The 15,969-nt window shown below is 40.4% G+C and overlaps 1 protein-coding gene across 1 annotated transcript in view; it reads right to left on the reverse strand.

Moving 5' to 3' along the window:
* Window positions 1–15,969, reverse strand: part of SYNJ2BP (synaptojanin 2 binding protein) — a 41,270-nt gene that overhangs the window by 5,115 nt on the left and 20,186 nt on the right. The window contains exons 2-3 of the mRNA XM_061429279.1: window positions 9,440–9,576; window positions 41–136 (exon numbers count right to left, since the gene is read on the reverse strand). Coding sequence (XP_061285263.1) covers window positions 41–136; window positions 9,440–9,576 — 233 coding nt within the window. The remainder of the gene's footprint in view (window positions 1–40; window positions 137–9,439; window positions 9,577–15,969) is intronic.

A 15,969-nucleotide genomic window follows, 5' to 3' on the forward strand; every position in this document is an offset into this window, starting at 1 on the left:
ACAATGTCACAAAAACCCGGTGATGGCAAATGACACCTACCCTGTGCTGCACTCTCAGGGACACAGCATAGCCCGCGTTACGGAAGAGGTCCACAGCGTCCTGGTGCAGCAGGTTCTTTAGGTCTTGGCCGTTGACCTGCCAAAAACAGCAAGGAAAAGTAGTGAAAGATACAGAATGTGAACTCTCCTAAGTCAAAAGATTTACTTACATGCGACCACAGATTTAAAAACAGAGACAATTCCGAGGGCTAGGAGAAGGGGTAAAGTTACTTAGAACTCAGAATAACTTTTTCATCTTCAAAGCTACCAGTCTTCCAGGTTACCACTCTATACCCTTTATATTTTTAATCCCTGGCATGGCCGGGCCAGCTTCAGCTCTAGAAACGTAACTCTAGGAAGCTCTCCCACAATTTAGTTTCATGTGGTATAAATCGACTAGCCTCTTCTATTGTTTTTGTTCTATTCTGAACAATTTCCACTGATTCCTTGGATATTCCTATCCTCCTCAAATTTACTAAAAACCATGTTTCTGTGATGATACAAACTTCTAAAAATGTTTTGGTGAAGCTGAGTCCTACCACCTAAAGGTAAGAGATGTGAAGGACTCTGCTATCAACACTTCTCAGTGTCAGGAGTGCCACTGGCCAAAAGCGATATCTAGTCTATGCTGTACTCAAGGGATACTGCGTAGCCCACTTTATGTAAAATCTCCATAGCTTTTATACCTGGCAATGGCAGCAAAAACATCTATTTGGTAGGTTCTGTTCTACATGCTTTCATACATTATCTCATTGAGTAATCACAATCCTATGAGGTAGACGTTATTTTTATCGATAAAAAAAACAAAAACAAAACTGAAGCTTAGCAAGGTTAGGTAATTTACCCAAAGTCATAGTAACTGTAGAAGCCAGGGCTAAGGGGTTTTATATCCTGGAAGAACCCAAAGGTGCTTTTGCCTCTTACTGCTCGTTCTGCACTATTACCCCTCTGCCCTGACCCACCAACTCTTCTTTCCTCTGCTGAAGCTCAAGTCATTTACTTATTCAACCTTCTCATCCTCCTTGTCACGGTTTCTATTCTCCAAGAGGTTCATAACTATCCCTCCAGTCTTTTCCCTGTCAATATTCTTACTGAATAACTCCATCATCACTCTGGCCTTATTAACATCTACCTTTCCAAACTGAAGGATTCCAGCTCTATTCCATTCTAGTCACCAACTGGCATAAGCCTTCCACTTCAACATTAGGGATGCTTCAGCTCCAATATCTCATACTTAAAAAAAAAAAAAAAAGATAAAAAAATCTACTTTCTCCATATTTCCTATACCTCTGAAAATCTCCTCTGCATTCTCATCAATGCCTTTTACACATCTAGGAGTTCCTACTATTTCAAAAAGGCATTTGGAAAACTACTGGAATCCCTTATCACCATGATCTTCTACCATCCTTCCAGTCCTGGGCAACACACTGCATTTCTTTTCCTTGTCATCAGTGAGCTCAATATTCCGAGAGAAAGATACACAGTCACATTTTCCACCACAGACCCATGCGAGCTGGCTTCTGCTGTACCTTTACAACCCTTCTCATTGGGTGAACTCCCTAATACACATGCAGCGGGTAGCTGTTCCCAAGACCTATCCTACCATCAAACTCCAATTCCATCTCTTTTCTCAGCAGATCCCTGTCTTATCTTTCTTGAGAATACTGAGAACTTACGACAAACATTCTCTCCATTTTCCTTCCTTTCCCCTTAAGGTTTCTTAATATCCTCTTAGTGCTGCTTTCTCCTTTTTTTTTTTTAAAGAATTTATTTATTTTTGGCTGTGCTGGGTCTTCACTGCTGCGTGGGCTACTCTCTAGTTGCAGTGTGAGGGCTTCTCACGGCAGTGGCTTCTCTTGTCGTGGAGCACAGGCTCTAGGGTGTGAGGCCTTCAGGGGTTGTGGTGCATGGGCTTCCCCAGTGGCTCAGCAGTAAAGAATCCGCCTGCAGTACAGGAGACGCACAAGATGCAGATTCAATCCCTGGGTCAGGAAGATCCCCCAGAGGAGGAAATGGCAACCCACTCCAGTATTTTTGCCTGAAAAAGCTCATGCACAGAAGAGGCTGGCTGGCTACAATGCCTGGGGTTGCAGAGAGTCGGACACAACTGGAGCTACTGAGCAGCAGAGCACGGAATCAGTAGTTTTGGCTCCTGGGCTCCAGAGCACAGGGTCAATAGTTGTGACGCATGGGGTTAGTTGTTCCAACACATGTGGGATCTTCCTGGACCAGGGATCGAACCCATGTCTCCAGCACTGGCAGGTGGATTAAATACCACTGAGACACAAAGGAGGCCCTGTTCTCGGTTTGTTTTTCTAGGTCCTTCTTCCTACATTCCTCTCTTGTTCTTTCCTCCTGTGGTTTGATGACCATCTTTAGTGTTGTGCTTGGATTGCTTTTTCTTTTTTTCTCTTGTGTGTGAGAGAGCGTGTGTGTGTCTGTATCTATTGTAGTTTTAGAGTTTGCTGTTCCCATGAAGTTTTGATACAATTCTGTATCAAAACTATATATATAAAAGGTTGTTTTAAGTTTCTGGTATCTTCCCTGCTTCGAGAAGTTCCTTTAGCATTTGTTGCTGGGAAGGCAACTGTAATCTTGGTCCTCATGTGAGCTTCCTTTTGCCAACAGGGAAGAAAGACACTGGGTGACATCAGACAAAAGAAGGGCACAGGCCAATATTACCTTTCAACCCTCTTAGTTTTCTAAAGGTATTCTAAGAGGTCAGTTATTCTAATCACTTAAAAAAAAGCCTTTTAGAAATGCAAAGGGAATTTCATTTTTAAAGAATCATTTCTCATCCTTTGCCTAAGTATGTGGGAGGTAAAATAGCTCCATAAAACTGATTTTTTCTCTCTTGAAAAGTATGCATCTCTCTAAAGCTGAATTTACTTTCTAATATTTACCTCCTCTAAGTGTTTTTACAGATTCCAGCTCATACAGACTAACTTCCAAGTGCTGTAGATTTTACTCCCAAATATATGTGGAATCCACTCTATTGCCATCCTATTAGGTTGGTGCAAAAGTAATTGTGGTTCTACACTGTGGAAATTTGCCATTTGATATTGGGATACATTCTTAAAGAAATGTGGCTATGCTCTACACCATTTAAAGTGCATTTCCTGCTTTATGTTCTTTTAATAGTGACCTATTACTTACTGTTTTATATTTATTTTAGACTATAGAAATGATTGATGTTAGACAAACAGCAAATTCAAAAAATTTTTTTATTTGAGTTCAAAATGGGTCATAAAGCACTGGATACAACTTGCAACATCAGCAACACATTTGGCCCAGGAACTGCTGATGAACGTACAGTGCAGTGGAGGTTCAAGAAGTTTTGCAAAGGAGACGAGAGCCTTGAAGATGAGAAGTGCAGTGGCTGGCCGTTGGAAGTTGACACCAACCAGCTGAAAGCAATCATAGAAGCTGATCCTCTTACAACGACACAAGAAGTTGTCCGAGAACTCAACGTCAACCATTCAAGGTCATTCAGCATTTGAAGCATGTTGGAAAGATGAACAGGCTTGATAAGTGGGAGCCTCATGAGCTGACCAAAAAACAAAAAAACTGTCATTTTTGAAGTGTTGTCTTCTCTTATTGTACACAACAAAACCAACCATTTCTCGGACTGTGACATGTGACGAAAAGTGGATTTTATATGACAACTGGCAATGACCAGCTCAGTGGCTGAACTGAGAAGAAGCTCCAAAGTACTTCCCAAAGCCAAACTTGCACGAAAAAAAGGTCATGGTCACTGTTTGGTGGTTTGAGGCCGGTCTGATCCTGGTGAAACCATTACATCTGAGAAGTATGTTCAGCAAATTGATGAGATGCACTGAAAACTGCAATGCCTGCCTCTGGCATCGGTCAACAGAATAGGCCCAATTCTTCTCCATGACAATGTCCAACTGCTCATCGCATAACCAATGCTGTAAAAGTTGAACGAACTGGACTATGAAGTTTTGCCTCATGGACCATATTCATCTAACCTCTCGCCAACTGACTACCCTTCAAGTATCTCAACAATTTTTTGCAGGCAAAACGCTTCCACAACCAGAGAGGCAGAAAATGCTTTCCAAGAGTTCATCGAATCCCAAAGTATAGATCTTTACCCTACAGGAATAAAAAAACTTCTCATTGGCAAAAATGTGTTGATTGTAATAGTTCCTTTTTGATTAATAAAGGTGTGTTTGATCCTAGTTATAATGATTTAAAATTCATGGTTTGAAACTGCAGTTACTTTTGTACCAACCTAATAATATAAATCAAAGGTTCGCAAAGTATGGTCTCAGGACCAGAAGCATTAACTTGGGAATTTGTTAAAAGTGCAATTTATTAGGCCCTATTCTAGTAATCTGGTGATTCTGAAGTTTGAGTTAGCTTTAACCTAAATTGCTTGAAGCTTTCTTCACATCCAGTCTACTTACCCTACTTAATCCACAGTCTATGCATCCAGACTCCATCAATGATTTTCCATTTACTAGAGTAGTGATTATCCAAAGACAGGTTTGTTGACCCATTACAAAAGATAGTGAAGTCAATCCAGTGGGTCAAGATTAGAATTTAATTTTAAATACGAGAAATAATTTTAAATAAATTAGAAAACACAACATATCAAAATGCACCACATACAGAAGAGACAGGTATTATTTTGTTTAACTTTGCTTATGTGTGTGTGCATGCATTTCCCATTACAGGTCATAATCTGAAATGTTTGAAAAACACTTGCCTATAGCTGTGCTTCTCAAAATTTATCCACAGGCTGTTTCCTGAGACTCTGCATTTGTAATAAACTGCCAGGTGATGGGCAGATGGTCCTTGGACCTCAATTTTACTACCAAGAGCTATTCAACTGAGAAATCTTAGAATACTGCTAAACTTGTTACTTCAGTTTCCTTAACTCATGGTATTGTAAGTTGTATTAAACTTGAGATATGATAGATTTGCAACATGCTAGAAAATTTTAACTGAATGATCAGTGTTAAGACTGTGGTATTCTAGTTAACCGATGGGGAGTCATATGATTTTTTGCTTTGACTATGGCTGACTGCAAGGAGATCCAACCAGTCCATTCTGAAGGAGATCAGCCCTGGGATTTCTTTGGAAGGAATGATGCTGAAGCTGAAACTCCAGTACTTTGGCCACCTCATGCGAAGAGTTGACTCACTGGAAAAGACTCTGATGCTGGGAGGGATTGGGGGCAGGAGGAGAAGGGCACGACAGAGGATGAGATGGCATCACTGACTCGATAGACATGAGTCTGAGTGAACTCTGGGAGTTGGTGATGGACAGGGAGGCCTGATGTGCTGTGATTCATGGGGTCGCAAAGAGTCGGACATGACTGAGCGACTGATCTGATCTGATTATCAGTATTTAAAAATGAGTTTCCCATTTCCTGCCTTAGAAAAGGAGTAAACTGAGTTAAAATAAGTCTTCTTGGATGATTAATAATTTTGGACGGCATTAAGATAATCTAACATTTAGGATAATGTAAGAGTTACTGGAGTGCTAACTACAGGATAATATAAATGCAGATGTGTAAGATATAGAGAAAGAATGGATTCAATTTAGTAAGCACTGATCTCAGATTATACTCTGGATAATTTAATTCTTCCCCCAAATCTTGAAATGAATTACATTTTGGGGGGAGGGATCCTCTTTTTTCAGTAAAGGAAAAAAGAACTATGTAGTTCCAATTAATAAAGTCAAACCAAAAAAGTCAGTTATGTTATAATTCATTTCTAATATTCTGCATTTGCAATAAGCTCCTAGGTGACGGAGCTTCATTCACAGAGCAGCTAGCTTACTAGATACTTCCTCTGTGCCAGCTACAGGTGTACATGGTGCTAACAGAGATGAGAAAACAAGGACTTTTCCTTAGAGGTACTCTGTCTAAAGGATCCTGCATATTTCAATGTCTCTGTAACTGACTGGATGAGAGTTTCTAGTTTCCAACTGATCTCCTAAGTGAAAAGTGAAAGTGTTAGTTGCCCAGTCATGTCTGACTCTTTGTGACCACATGGCAGTAGCCTGCCAGGCTCCTCTGTCCATGGAATTTTCCAGGCAAGAATACTGGAGTGGGTAGCCATTCCCTTCTCCAGGGGATCTTCCTGACTCAGGGATCAAACTCGTCTCCTGCATTGCAGGCAGATTCTTTTACCATCTGAGCCACCAGGGAAGCTTTAAACTAATAGTCAATAATTACTCACATGAAATCTAGGTCATTTAACGATACTTCTATTAGTTACCAAAAACGAATATATACTAAAGAAAGGACATATTCTTAGTCTGATTACCTAGCACCAGATATAGTCGGAGCAAATTTTACAACATGGGCAAATAACCATGTGAGGAAAATATGGAAGTCCTTAAAGAACAAATGGGAATACAGGCCAATAAATAATTTAGCATCATTTTATAGAGACTCCAAAGTTAATTATAAATGAGCACTTAAGTACATCAAAGAGATAAAGCAAGCTCAAGAACAGGTGGAACCATTTAATGGTTAACACCTAACAAGTACACTTAAGGATACAGAGGGAACAGGATGGTGAGGCAATGTTTCTTAAGAAACGGGATCTAGAATTTAAGTTTTGCAGCACACTCTTAGAAGGGGAACTGGAGACAAAGAATGTGGCCCTAGACAGAACAGAGAACACGCTGGCCTTTTCTTCTTGTATAAGCTCTGTCTTTTCTTCGGTCTTCTCTATTTCTCTCAGTATCTGTCTTATGATGAAGGCAAAGAATGAGAGAGACCCTGTGGTGAGGGTGACTGTATTCCTTGAGGTATGGTGAAGAAGGGAAGAGGGTTGTTGCTGTGGTTAGTCGCTGAGTCGTGTCTGACTCTTTTGTGACCCCATGGACTGTAGCCCACCAGGCTCCTCTGTCCATGGGATTTCCCAGGCAAGAATACTGGAGTGGGTTGACATTTTCTTCTCCAGGGGATCTTCTCGACTCAGGGACTGAACCCACATCTCCTGCATTGGCAGGCAGATTCTTTACCACTGAGCCACCAGGGAAGCCCAAACAATAGTGAGATACCATGGGTGCTCAGTTGCTAAGTCATGTCCCAACTCTTTGTGACCCCATGCACTATAGCCCACCAGGCTCCTCTATCCATGGAATTTTCCAGGTAAGAATATTGTCTTATATTTTTGCCTTTTGTTTGCCTGGCATTTTCTATTCCCTTCTTTTATATACCTCTTCCTTATCTGGCCAGAACATAAACTTGAATCATTCTTTGGAATATGTCTTATATATAGTTGCAATGTTTTATATCTTACAAGAGATCTTTATAATAAATTTTTTATATTTTGATAAAGTCAAGTTCTCTGCTATAAATTTTAAAGACAATTGAGCTGAGGTTTTCAGACATCTACTTTTCTCTTCATTGACATTTATCTCCTACCATATCTTTTAAAAACACTTGAGTGACCTTCCAGTAATTTCTTTTCTCTCTGAGGTGATGGTTCACGTACGAAAGGCTCCTTTATCTTGGCTCAGGTCTAACAAATTCTCTCACGTTGAGATGTATGTCCTTTTGTTCTGTCATTTTACCCTTAATAGAAAAGACTAATTTCAGTTTTTATGTAAAACCATACATAAACTCTACTAATTCACCATGCAACTTTCTCTTTAGGATAAAGAACCCCAGCTCCTCATTTATCTTTTAGGAGACAATATAGTGTATGGGTTAAGAGTAGAGGTTCCAAATTTGCAGACCAAGTCCTCTGCCATCTACTAGTTATATGACCTTGGGCAAGCTGTTTGACCTCACTAAGCTTCCTTAGCTGCAAAATACGCATAACAATTATACCCACCTCATAGGGTTGCTATAATATTAAATAAGTTTAAAGTTCTCAGTATACTGCTTGGCATAGAATGCTCAAAACCTTTAAACTATTCTCATTTTTCAATGATTTATCTTTAACCAAAGCCTTTTGAATAATGACTCTCTTCTTAACCCTACTTTTTTCAAGTCCCTCTTCACCATGAAGCCTAGTTCCCAGTATTTTGAAGAGAATGCAGTTATGTATCAAAACATTACACTGCATAGTCTCCAACCACATGCTACACTTTAATCTTAACAATCTATTCTCAAGTTTTCCTTAACACATCACTCAAGTTGACTTCATGTTTTTAGACTGTCTTTTTCCTAGGAGCAATAAGAAATAACCTGCTTCTAAACTTAGGTAGATTATTATTATCTTTACCTCACAGATGAATAAACAGGGCCTAGGAGACAGTAAAGAGGCAAAACAATCAGTGAGAAGGATTAAAACGGCGTATTACCATCCATGATGCTATTATTTATATTCTAGATCAGCCAACCTTTCCGGGTGTTCTTAAATTTCTTAACTTGTTAATTTGTTAAATATATATGTTAAACACTGTGCTAGAATATAAATGGTTAAAAAAAGATGTAGTCTGAGCCCCTGACGAACTTTCAGAAAATAATAAAATCAATGGTTACCATGTAATCAATGCCCTCTTAGAGACATCAGCAGGGTGAAGTCAGAGCACGGTGGACAGATAACCAAATCAGACTGCATTCCAAATTTCCTCTAAATAATGAGTTTAGAAAGGGTCTTTGAGTCTAAAAGGACACAATTTCTACCTTCCTCTTTTATCTCCAATTTTGGAGTAAAGCAAGACTCACTTTAGTGTGTTTAATCAACAAAAGGAAGTAAAGAACAACAAAAAATGTGAGTTTTAAGTCCCTTTCCCACACACCAATCCCTCACATTCTGGATTTAATTTGCCTTCTCCATTGCGTGAGGTACTATCCTCCATGCTCTATGGCAGGGCTGTTAAAGATAACTGATCGAGGTCCCTCTTACCAAACTCTGCAATCTGGATACAGTAAGTCCCCTACATACGAACGTTTAAAGATGCAAGCATGTGTTCGAATGTCCAGTCACGAAAGGCCTGATGAAACTGCAGCTTGCCTTCCATCTCCGATAGCTGAGCATCCTTCAGCTCTATCATCTCCCACCTCTTCTCCTCCTCCAATAACTCTGCTTGCCTGTTCACTCACTGTCAGCCCCTGTATGCCAGCTGCTGTACTCCTCTACTTTTCAAGGTACTGGACTATAAGATTTAAAATGTTTCATTTTCTGTTTTTAATGCATTACTTGTGTGAAAAGTATTATAAACCTATTATAGTACAGTACTATGTAGCCAATTGTGTTAGCTGGGTACCGAAGCTCACTTTGTTGGACTTACGAACAAATCAGCCTTATGAACTCGCTCTCAGACTGGAACACGTTTGTCTGTGAGGGAATTACTGTATTTCCAGATCCAAAAAGGCAGGCAGGAATCTTCCTAAGGAAGGGGCTGGGGTTAGGCATTAGTGCCTAAGGAGCCAGGGACAGTGAAGGAGGCGGAAGCCAGTTCTCACCGAGAGGATCTTATCACCCTCCTGGAGCCGCCCATCCAGGGCCGCAGCCCCGTTCTCTTTGATGCGGCTGACGAAGATGCCACTGTCGTTGGAGACATACTGCTGATCTGTCCCACCGACGATGTTGAAGCCCAGCCCTAAGAAAATCATGGAGGAGTTGTAAAGGAGACAGGGGTGAAGAGGCGGAAAGAGGTTAAAGAAGATAAGGAGAAAGAGAAAGGAAAGGCCTTGTGGCAGGGGTAGGGGTTAGGGAGTGGCGGTGGTAGGGGGTAAGCGGGGTGGGGAAGTCCAGACTGTGATGTAGCTGGTGGCTAGTAATGGGCAAGGTCAGTGATTAGTATCACTAACAGAGATCAAGAGTACCCAGAGTTACTCAATCAGAGCAGGCAGGGCTAAAAACACAAACACAGTGATCAACATGGTTAGTTGAATACAAAAAAGAAAACAAAAATTTTTTTCAAAGTCATTAGCACTGTGATGGCTCACAGTAAGTGGTTAATAAATATCACCTGTCATTATAATGACATGAAAGGCTCTGAGAAGCCCTGCAGGAAAGCACCCTGCTCAACTTTAGCTCAGCCTCTCCCCCGCCTAGCTGCCTGCAGAGCCACCGTGGAGCTCGCAAGATGCATCATTGCACAGAATGTATTTGTCTTCATCAGTTTACACTACTTCCTGAAAGCCATGACAACCTCAGCCCCCCGACCCCCACCCCTGAGAGCAGAATCAGGGCAGGAACCCAGGCATCTTGGCTCTGAGCTCTAAGCTCTTTCTTGCCTTTATGATATCTCTCTACCCGCAAAGCACTTCTCTCAACCAATAAACAAAAGAATTAGGAGCCATTCTCCCAAGCTCCCAAGACTAAATATTTCACATTTGGATTCTTCAGCACTTAGTGGTCAGCTTTGCGGACCACAGGCAACTAAGGCAATTCTAAGATGTGCTGCTCATATTTGATTTAGATTCTGCTCGTAGCATTTGGAGGATCCAAAATACTGACTTTCCTGCTTAGAAGAAGCAATGCTTTTAACTAGTTGGCAAATGAACTGTTCCTTACTGAGAGGGAGATTCTTAAACAAACCTTCCCCTGTATATTTCTCTCAGCCTTCAGAAGAGTTTGTGTATGGTGGTGCTTTGGAAGAAATGGCCTTGGGAGTTTATTTTTTTCTATTTTGAATTGAGGTGGTGGCAGGGAAAGGTAACTGATAACAGCTCATGACAGGACTAAACCACCAAATTCATTCTTCTTTCCTTTTATGCCTCAAGTGCAAACAACTACACCCTTGGGTATAGTGACTATTACTGTGTGTTAGTCTTTATTCACTGTGTGTGTGTGTGTGTGTTAAGTTGCTTCAGTCGTGTCTGACTCTTCACGACCCTATGGACTGTAGCCCCCCAGGCTCCTCTGTCCATGGGATTCTCCAGGCAAGAATACTGGAGTTGGTTGCCGTGCCCTCCTCCAGAGGATCGTCCCAGAACCTGGGTCTTATTTACTATAGATAACTAATAACCTATTGATTAGCAACTACCCATTTCCTGCTCTTCTTAGCCCCTGGCAACCACCATTCTACTCTTCACGTCAGTGAGTGATTATTTTAAACAGGTATAAGGTTTCAGTTTTCCAAGATGGAAGTTCTGGAAATCTGATGTACAACATTGTGCCTACAGCTAACAACAGCCGTATTAGATATTTAAGAAACTGTGGAGAGTAGACCTCATTTAAGTGTTCTTACCACAATAAAATAAAATTGAATTAAAAAAAAAATGGCTACCAAGGTACTATTTCCAAGGACCAATCAATAAGTTGTGGAAAGGGCTTCATTTACAAAACTACTGTTATATGGTTTCTATCTATGCAATAGAGAAAAGCCACTTTTTATCTATGCAATAAAAAGAAAAGAAAGAAAATAGGGCCTTCTTTACATCCGGTGCTGTAGAAGTCAAAAGACACAGTGCAAAGAGAAAAGAGACAGGAAACACATATATCAGGAAACACATAAAACAGATATGAAAAACATTATCTGGCAGCACAACTGGAAAAATACAGCCATAATCACTAGTCTACTACTGGTTTCAACAGAACACAGATACTTGAAGGGATGAGATGAAAGCCTAAGTGAACCTCATCGTATTAACATACGCACTTGCAAATCAATCTATGATTTAAGGAAACACATGGCCAAAGATAGAAGCAGTAGGAGATGTCTAATTGAAATAGCCTACCTCCTGTACAGAGTATCTGCAGCTAGAGAATGAAAAGGATACATAATACAAAGAACTTCTGCTGGAAGATGACTACTTCAACTTCTTTAAAAGGTAGCTTATAAAAATTTTAAGTTACTAATTGGTTTCTCTCAGAAAACTCTTAATTTTTATCATAGTGGGTAGATGGTACTGGAAACGGGATGGGAGGCAGTTCAGATCAGATGGAAAGGTAGGTGGAGCTTGATTACAAAAGGCTTTGAATTGGAAATAAAAGCAAAAATAAACAAATGGGACCTAATTAAACTTACAAGCTTCTGCACAACAAAGGAAACTATTAGCAAGGTGAAAAGGCAGCCTTCAGAATGGGAGAAAATAATAGCAAATGAAGCAACTGACAAACAACTAATCTCAAAAATATACAAGCAACTCCTACAGCTCAACTCCAGAAAAATAAATGACCCAATCAAAAAATGGGCCAAAGAACTAAATAGACATTTCTCCAAAGAAGACATACAGATGGCTAACAAACACATGAAAAGATGCTCAACATCACTCATTATCAGAGAAATGCAAATCAAAACCACTATGAGGTACCATTTCACGCCAGTCAGAATGGCTGCGATCCAAAAGTCTACAAGCAATAAATGCTGGAGAGGGTGTGGAGAAAAGGGAACCCTCTTACACTTGGTGGGAATGCAAACTAGTACAGCCACTATAGAGAACAGCGTGGAGATTCCTTAAAAAACTGGAAATAGAACTGCCTTATGATCCAGCAATCCCACTGCTGGGCATACACACTGAGAAAACCAGAAGGGAAAGAGACACGTGTACCCCAATGTTCATTGAAGCACTGTTTATAATAGCCAGGACATGAAAGCAACCTAGATGCCCATCAGCAGATGAATGGATAAGAAAGCTGTAGTACATATACACAATGGAGTATTACTCAGCCATTAAAAAGAATACATTTGAATCAGTTCTAATGAGATGGATGAAACTGGAACCTATTATACAGAGTGAAGTAAGCCAGAAAGAAAAGCACCAATACAGTATACTAACGCATATATATGGAATTTAGAAAGATGGTAACAATAACCCTGTGTACGAGACAGCAAAAGAGACACTGATGTATAGATCAGTCTTATGGACTCTGTGGGAGAGGGAGAAGGTGGGGAGATTTGGGAGAATGGCATTGAAACATGTATCATATCATGTATGAAACGAGTCGCCAGTCCAGGTTCGATGCACGATACTGGATGCTTGGGGCTGGTGCACTGGGACGACCCAGAGGGAGGGTATGGGGAGGGAGGAGGGAGGAGGGTTCAGGATAGGGAACACAGGTACACCTGTGGCGGATTCATTTCGATATTTGGCAAAACTAATACAATATTGTAAAGTTTAAAAATAAAATAAAATGAAAAAAAAAAAGAAATACCCTTAAGACCGTGACAGGTTTCAGCAAGGTGCGCTGAGGCCAATCAGTCTCTCTCAGTACTGGGAGAAACAATTTGGAGAAAATTTTTCAATGAAATCCAATATCCTCACCAAACAATAGAGTTGCCTCTGGGAATCTTGGGAATAGGAAGTATATGTTATGTAGCTGAATGCAACATAGTAATTAGAAAGAAAAAGGACACTGCTGCTGGGTATTTAAAACTACAGAATAGTGATTAAAAAAGAAGAGTGGAAAAAAAAATCTTCCCCAAATTTTCTATATACAAACAAGTATAGTCTACTCCTTCCCCCACCACAATATATAAGCATATTTATAATGCTACACTTATTGCTACATCAACTGTAAATGAACCACACCACTTAATATGACAACTTCTAGACTAACAAGAAGTCTCCTTCTTCAGCTACAACATTTACAAACTGAAGTGAAGTGAAGTCACTCAGTTGTGTCCGACTCTTTGCGACCCCATGGACTGTAGCCTACTACGCTCCTCTGTCCATGGGATTTTCCAGGCAAGAGTACTGGAGTGGGTTGCCATTTCCTTCTCCAGAGGATCTTCCTGACCCAGGGATCGAACCCAGGTCTCCCGCACTGTAGGCAGATGCTTTACCATCTGAGCCACCAGGGAGGTCCTTACAAACTGAACTTACCTTTAACTTGAAGCATCGCTGCAATAAACAGGAGTCTCTGAAGCACTGAGGAGCAATATTACCAATTCAAGCCCAGGCCCCATGGATATCTACATAATCCTCAATCAACTTATTCATTATTGATCATTTACTATATGTTAGGCATTGCATTATATTCTGAGGAAGACATAAAGCTGGACAGTCTCTGCTTGAACAACAAATAGAAATATATCCTTTTTCCTGTCCCTCTTAGAGTCTGCAAAAGTATATTAAAGTCAGATCACCTGGCCACAAATTCAACTCCATAACTTACCCAATATGTGTACTAAAACAAGTCAGTGTACCTTTGATCCTCAGTTGCTTCTTCTATAACCTAAGGATTATCAATTCTGTCCTCTCTAACTCAAAAAGTAGGGTCCAATAACATAAAGTCTGAAAAAATCCTTTATAAACTGTATAGTGGTTGCTACATAGAGTAGCTCCTTTAACAGCAGTTGCCAGGAAAACAGTAGTGCCTGCTACACCCTCAAACTAGACAATCTGATGGAGAAAGGATGAATGAACATAAAGTACAAATGTGAAAAATCCTGAAATAAAGGAAGACAGATTAAAATTTCCATCCGTCTATTAATAGGATAAGACTGGACTGTGGGACTCAATAAACTTTCATCCTTATGGAAATTAAGGCTGTCTATTACCTGTGACCCAGACATCTCCCTCATTGAGTAATTTCTAGCAATGGCAGTACTGAAAATATTCAATAATCAAGCCAGTACATGCATCAATTCAGATGTCAGCTGGAAACAATCAGAATGGGAAGGCCTATCCTAGTATACAACCGATGATTATTGGCTCCGTCTAGGGAAAATCTTCCATCAAGTGGACCACATATCTTGGTTTGCCAGGGAATCTTGATAAACACATACTGTCCCCAGTGCAATTAAAATAGTCCCTTTCAATTTCAAAAGCATGTCAGTTTGGACCAATGTGATCATTTTGTCAAGGGTAATGTTAGAATATATTAATTGCTGCATGTTTTGTGGTAGTGAGGACCTGACGGCAATTTAGGTGTTCATCCTCTGGGGAACAGGTAACTAAAAAAAATTAAAACACAGATGCAATGAATAATCATATACAAAGTAACCATTTTAAAATATAATGTTGATATTACTAGAATGTGTATATGCATGCTCAGTCACGTCCAACTCTCTTGTGACCCCATGGACTGCAGCCCGCCAGGCTCCTCCATCCATGGGATTTCCCAGGCAAGAATACTGGAGTGGGGTTGCCATTTCCCTCTCCAATAGTATAAAACCTTCTTAAAAACATGTCTATGTGGAACAGTGTCACCTATTTACAAAAATGTATACATATTTAAGACACATTATCTGTGAGGGAGGGATAGAAGATAAAGCTTAGGAATGAAAACCAAAAGGGACTTTGAACCTACTGATGAGGACAATTTATTATGGAGCTGAAGTTGCTGTCGTTCAGTTGCTTAGTCGTGTCTGGCTCTTTGCAAACCCAGGGAAGCACGCCAGGCTTCCCTGTCCTTTACCATCTCCTTGAGCTTGCTCAAACTCATGTCCATTGAGTCGGTGATGCCATCCAATCATCATGTTCAGGGTCTTTTCTAATGACTTGTCTCTTCACATCAGGTAGCCAAAATACTGGAGCTTCAGCTTCAGCATCAGTCCTTCCAATGAATATTCAGGACCGATTTCCTTTAGGATTGACTGGCTTCATCTCTCTGCAGTCCAAGGGACTCTCAAGAGTCTTCTCCAACACCACACTTCAAAAGCATCAATTCTTCGGTGCTCAGCCTTCTTTATGGTCCAACTCTCACACCCATACGTGACTAATGGAAAAACCACAGCTTTGACTATACAGACCTTTGTTGGCAAATGTCTCTGGTTTTTAATCTGCTCTCTAGGTTGTCAAGCTTTTCTTCCAAGGAGCAAGCGTCTTTTAATTTCATGGCTGCAGTCACCATCTGCAGTGATTTGGGAGCCCAAGAAAATAAAAATAAAATAAAATTAATAAAAACAACAAATAAGATTGTTTCCCCATCTATTTTGCCTTGAAGTGATGGCACCAGATGCCATGAGCTTAGTTTTCTGAATGTTGAGCTGTAGGCCAGCTTTTTTACTCTCCTCTTTCAATCTAGAGGATCCTCAGTTCCTCTTCACTTTCTGCCATAAGGGTGGGGTCATTTGCGTATCTGAGTTTACTGAAATTTC

Source organism: Bos javanicus, chromosome 10 (genome assembly GCF_032452875.1).
Source record: "Bos javanicus breed banteng chromosome 10, ARS-OSU_banteng_1.0, whole genome shotgun sequence".
Classification (NCBI taxonomy): domain Eukaryota; kingdom Metazoa; phylum Chordata; class Mammalia; order Artiodactyla; family Bovidae; genus Bos; species Bos javanicus.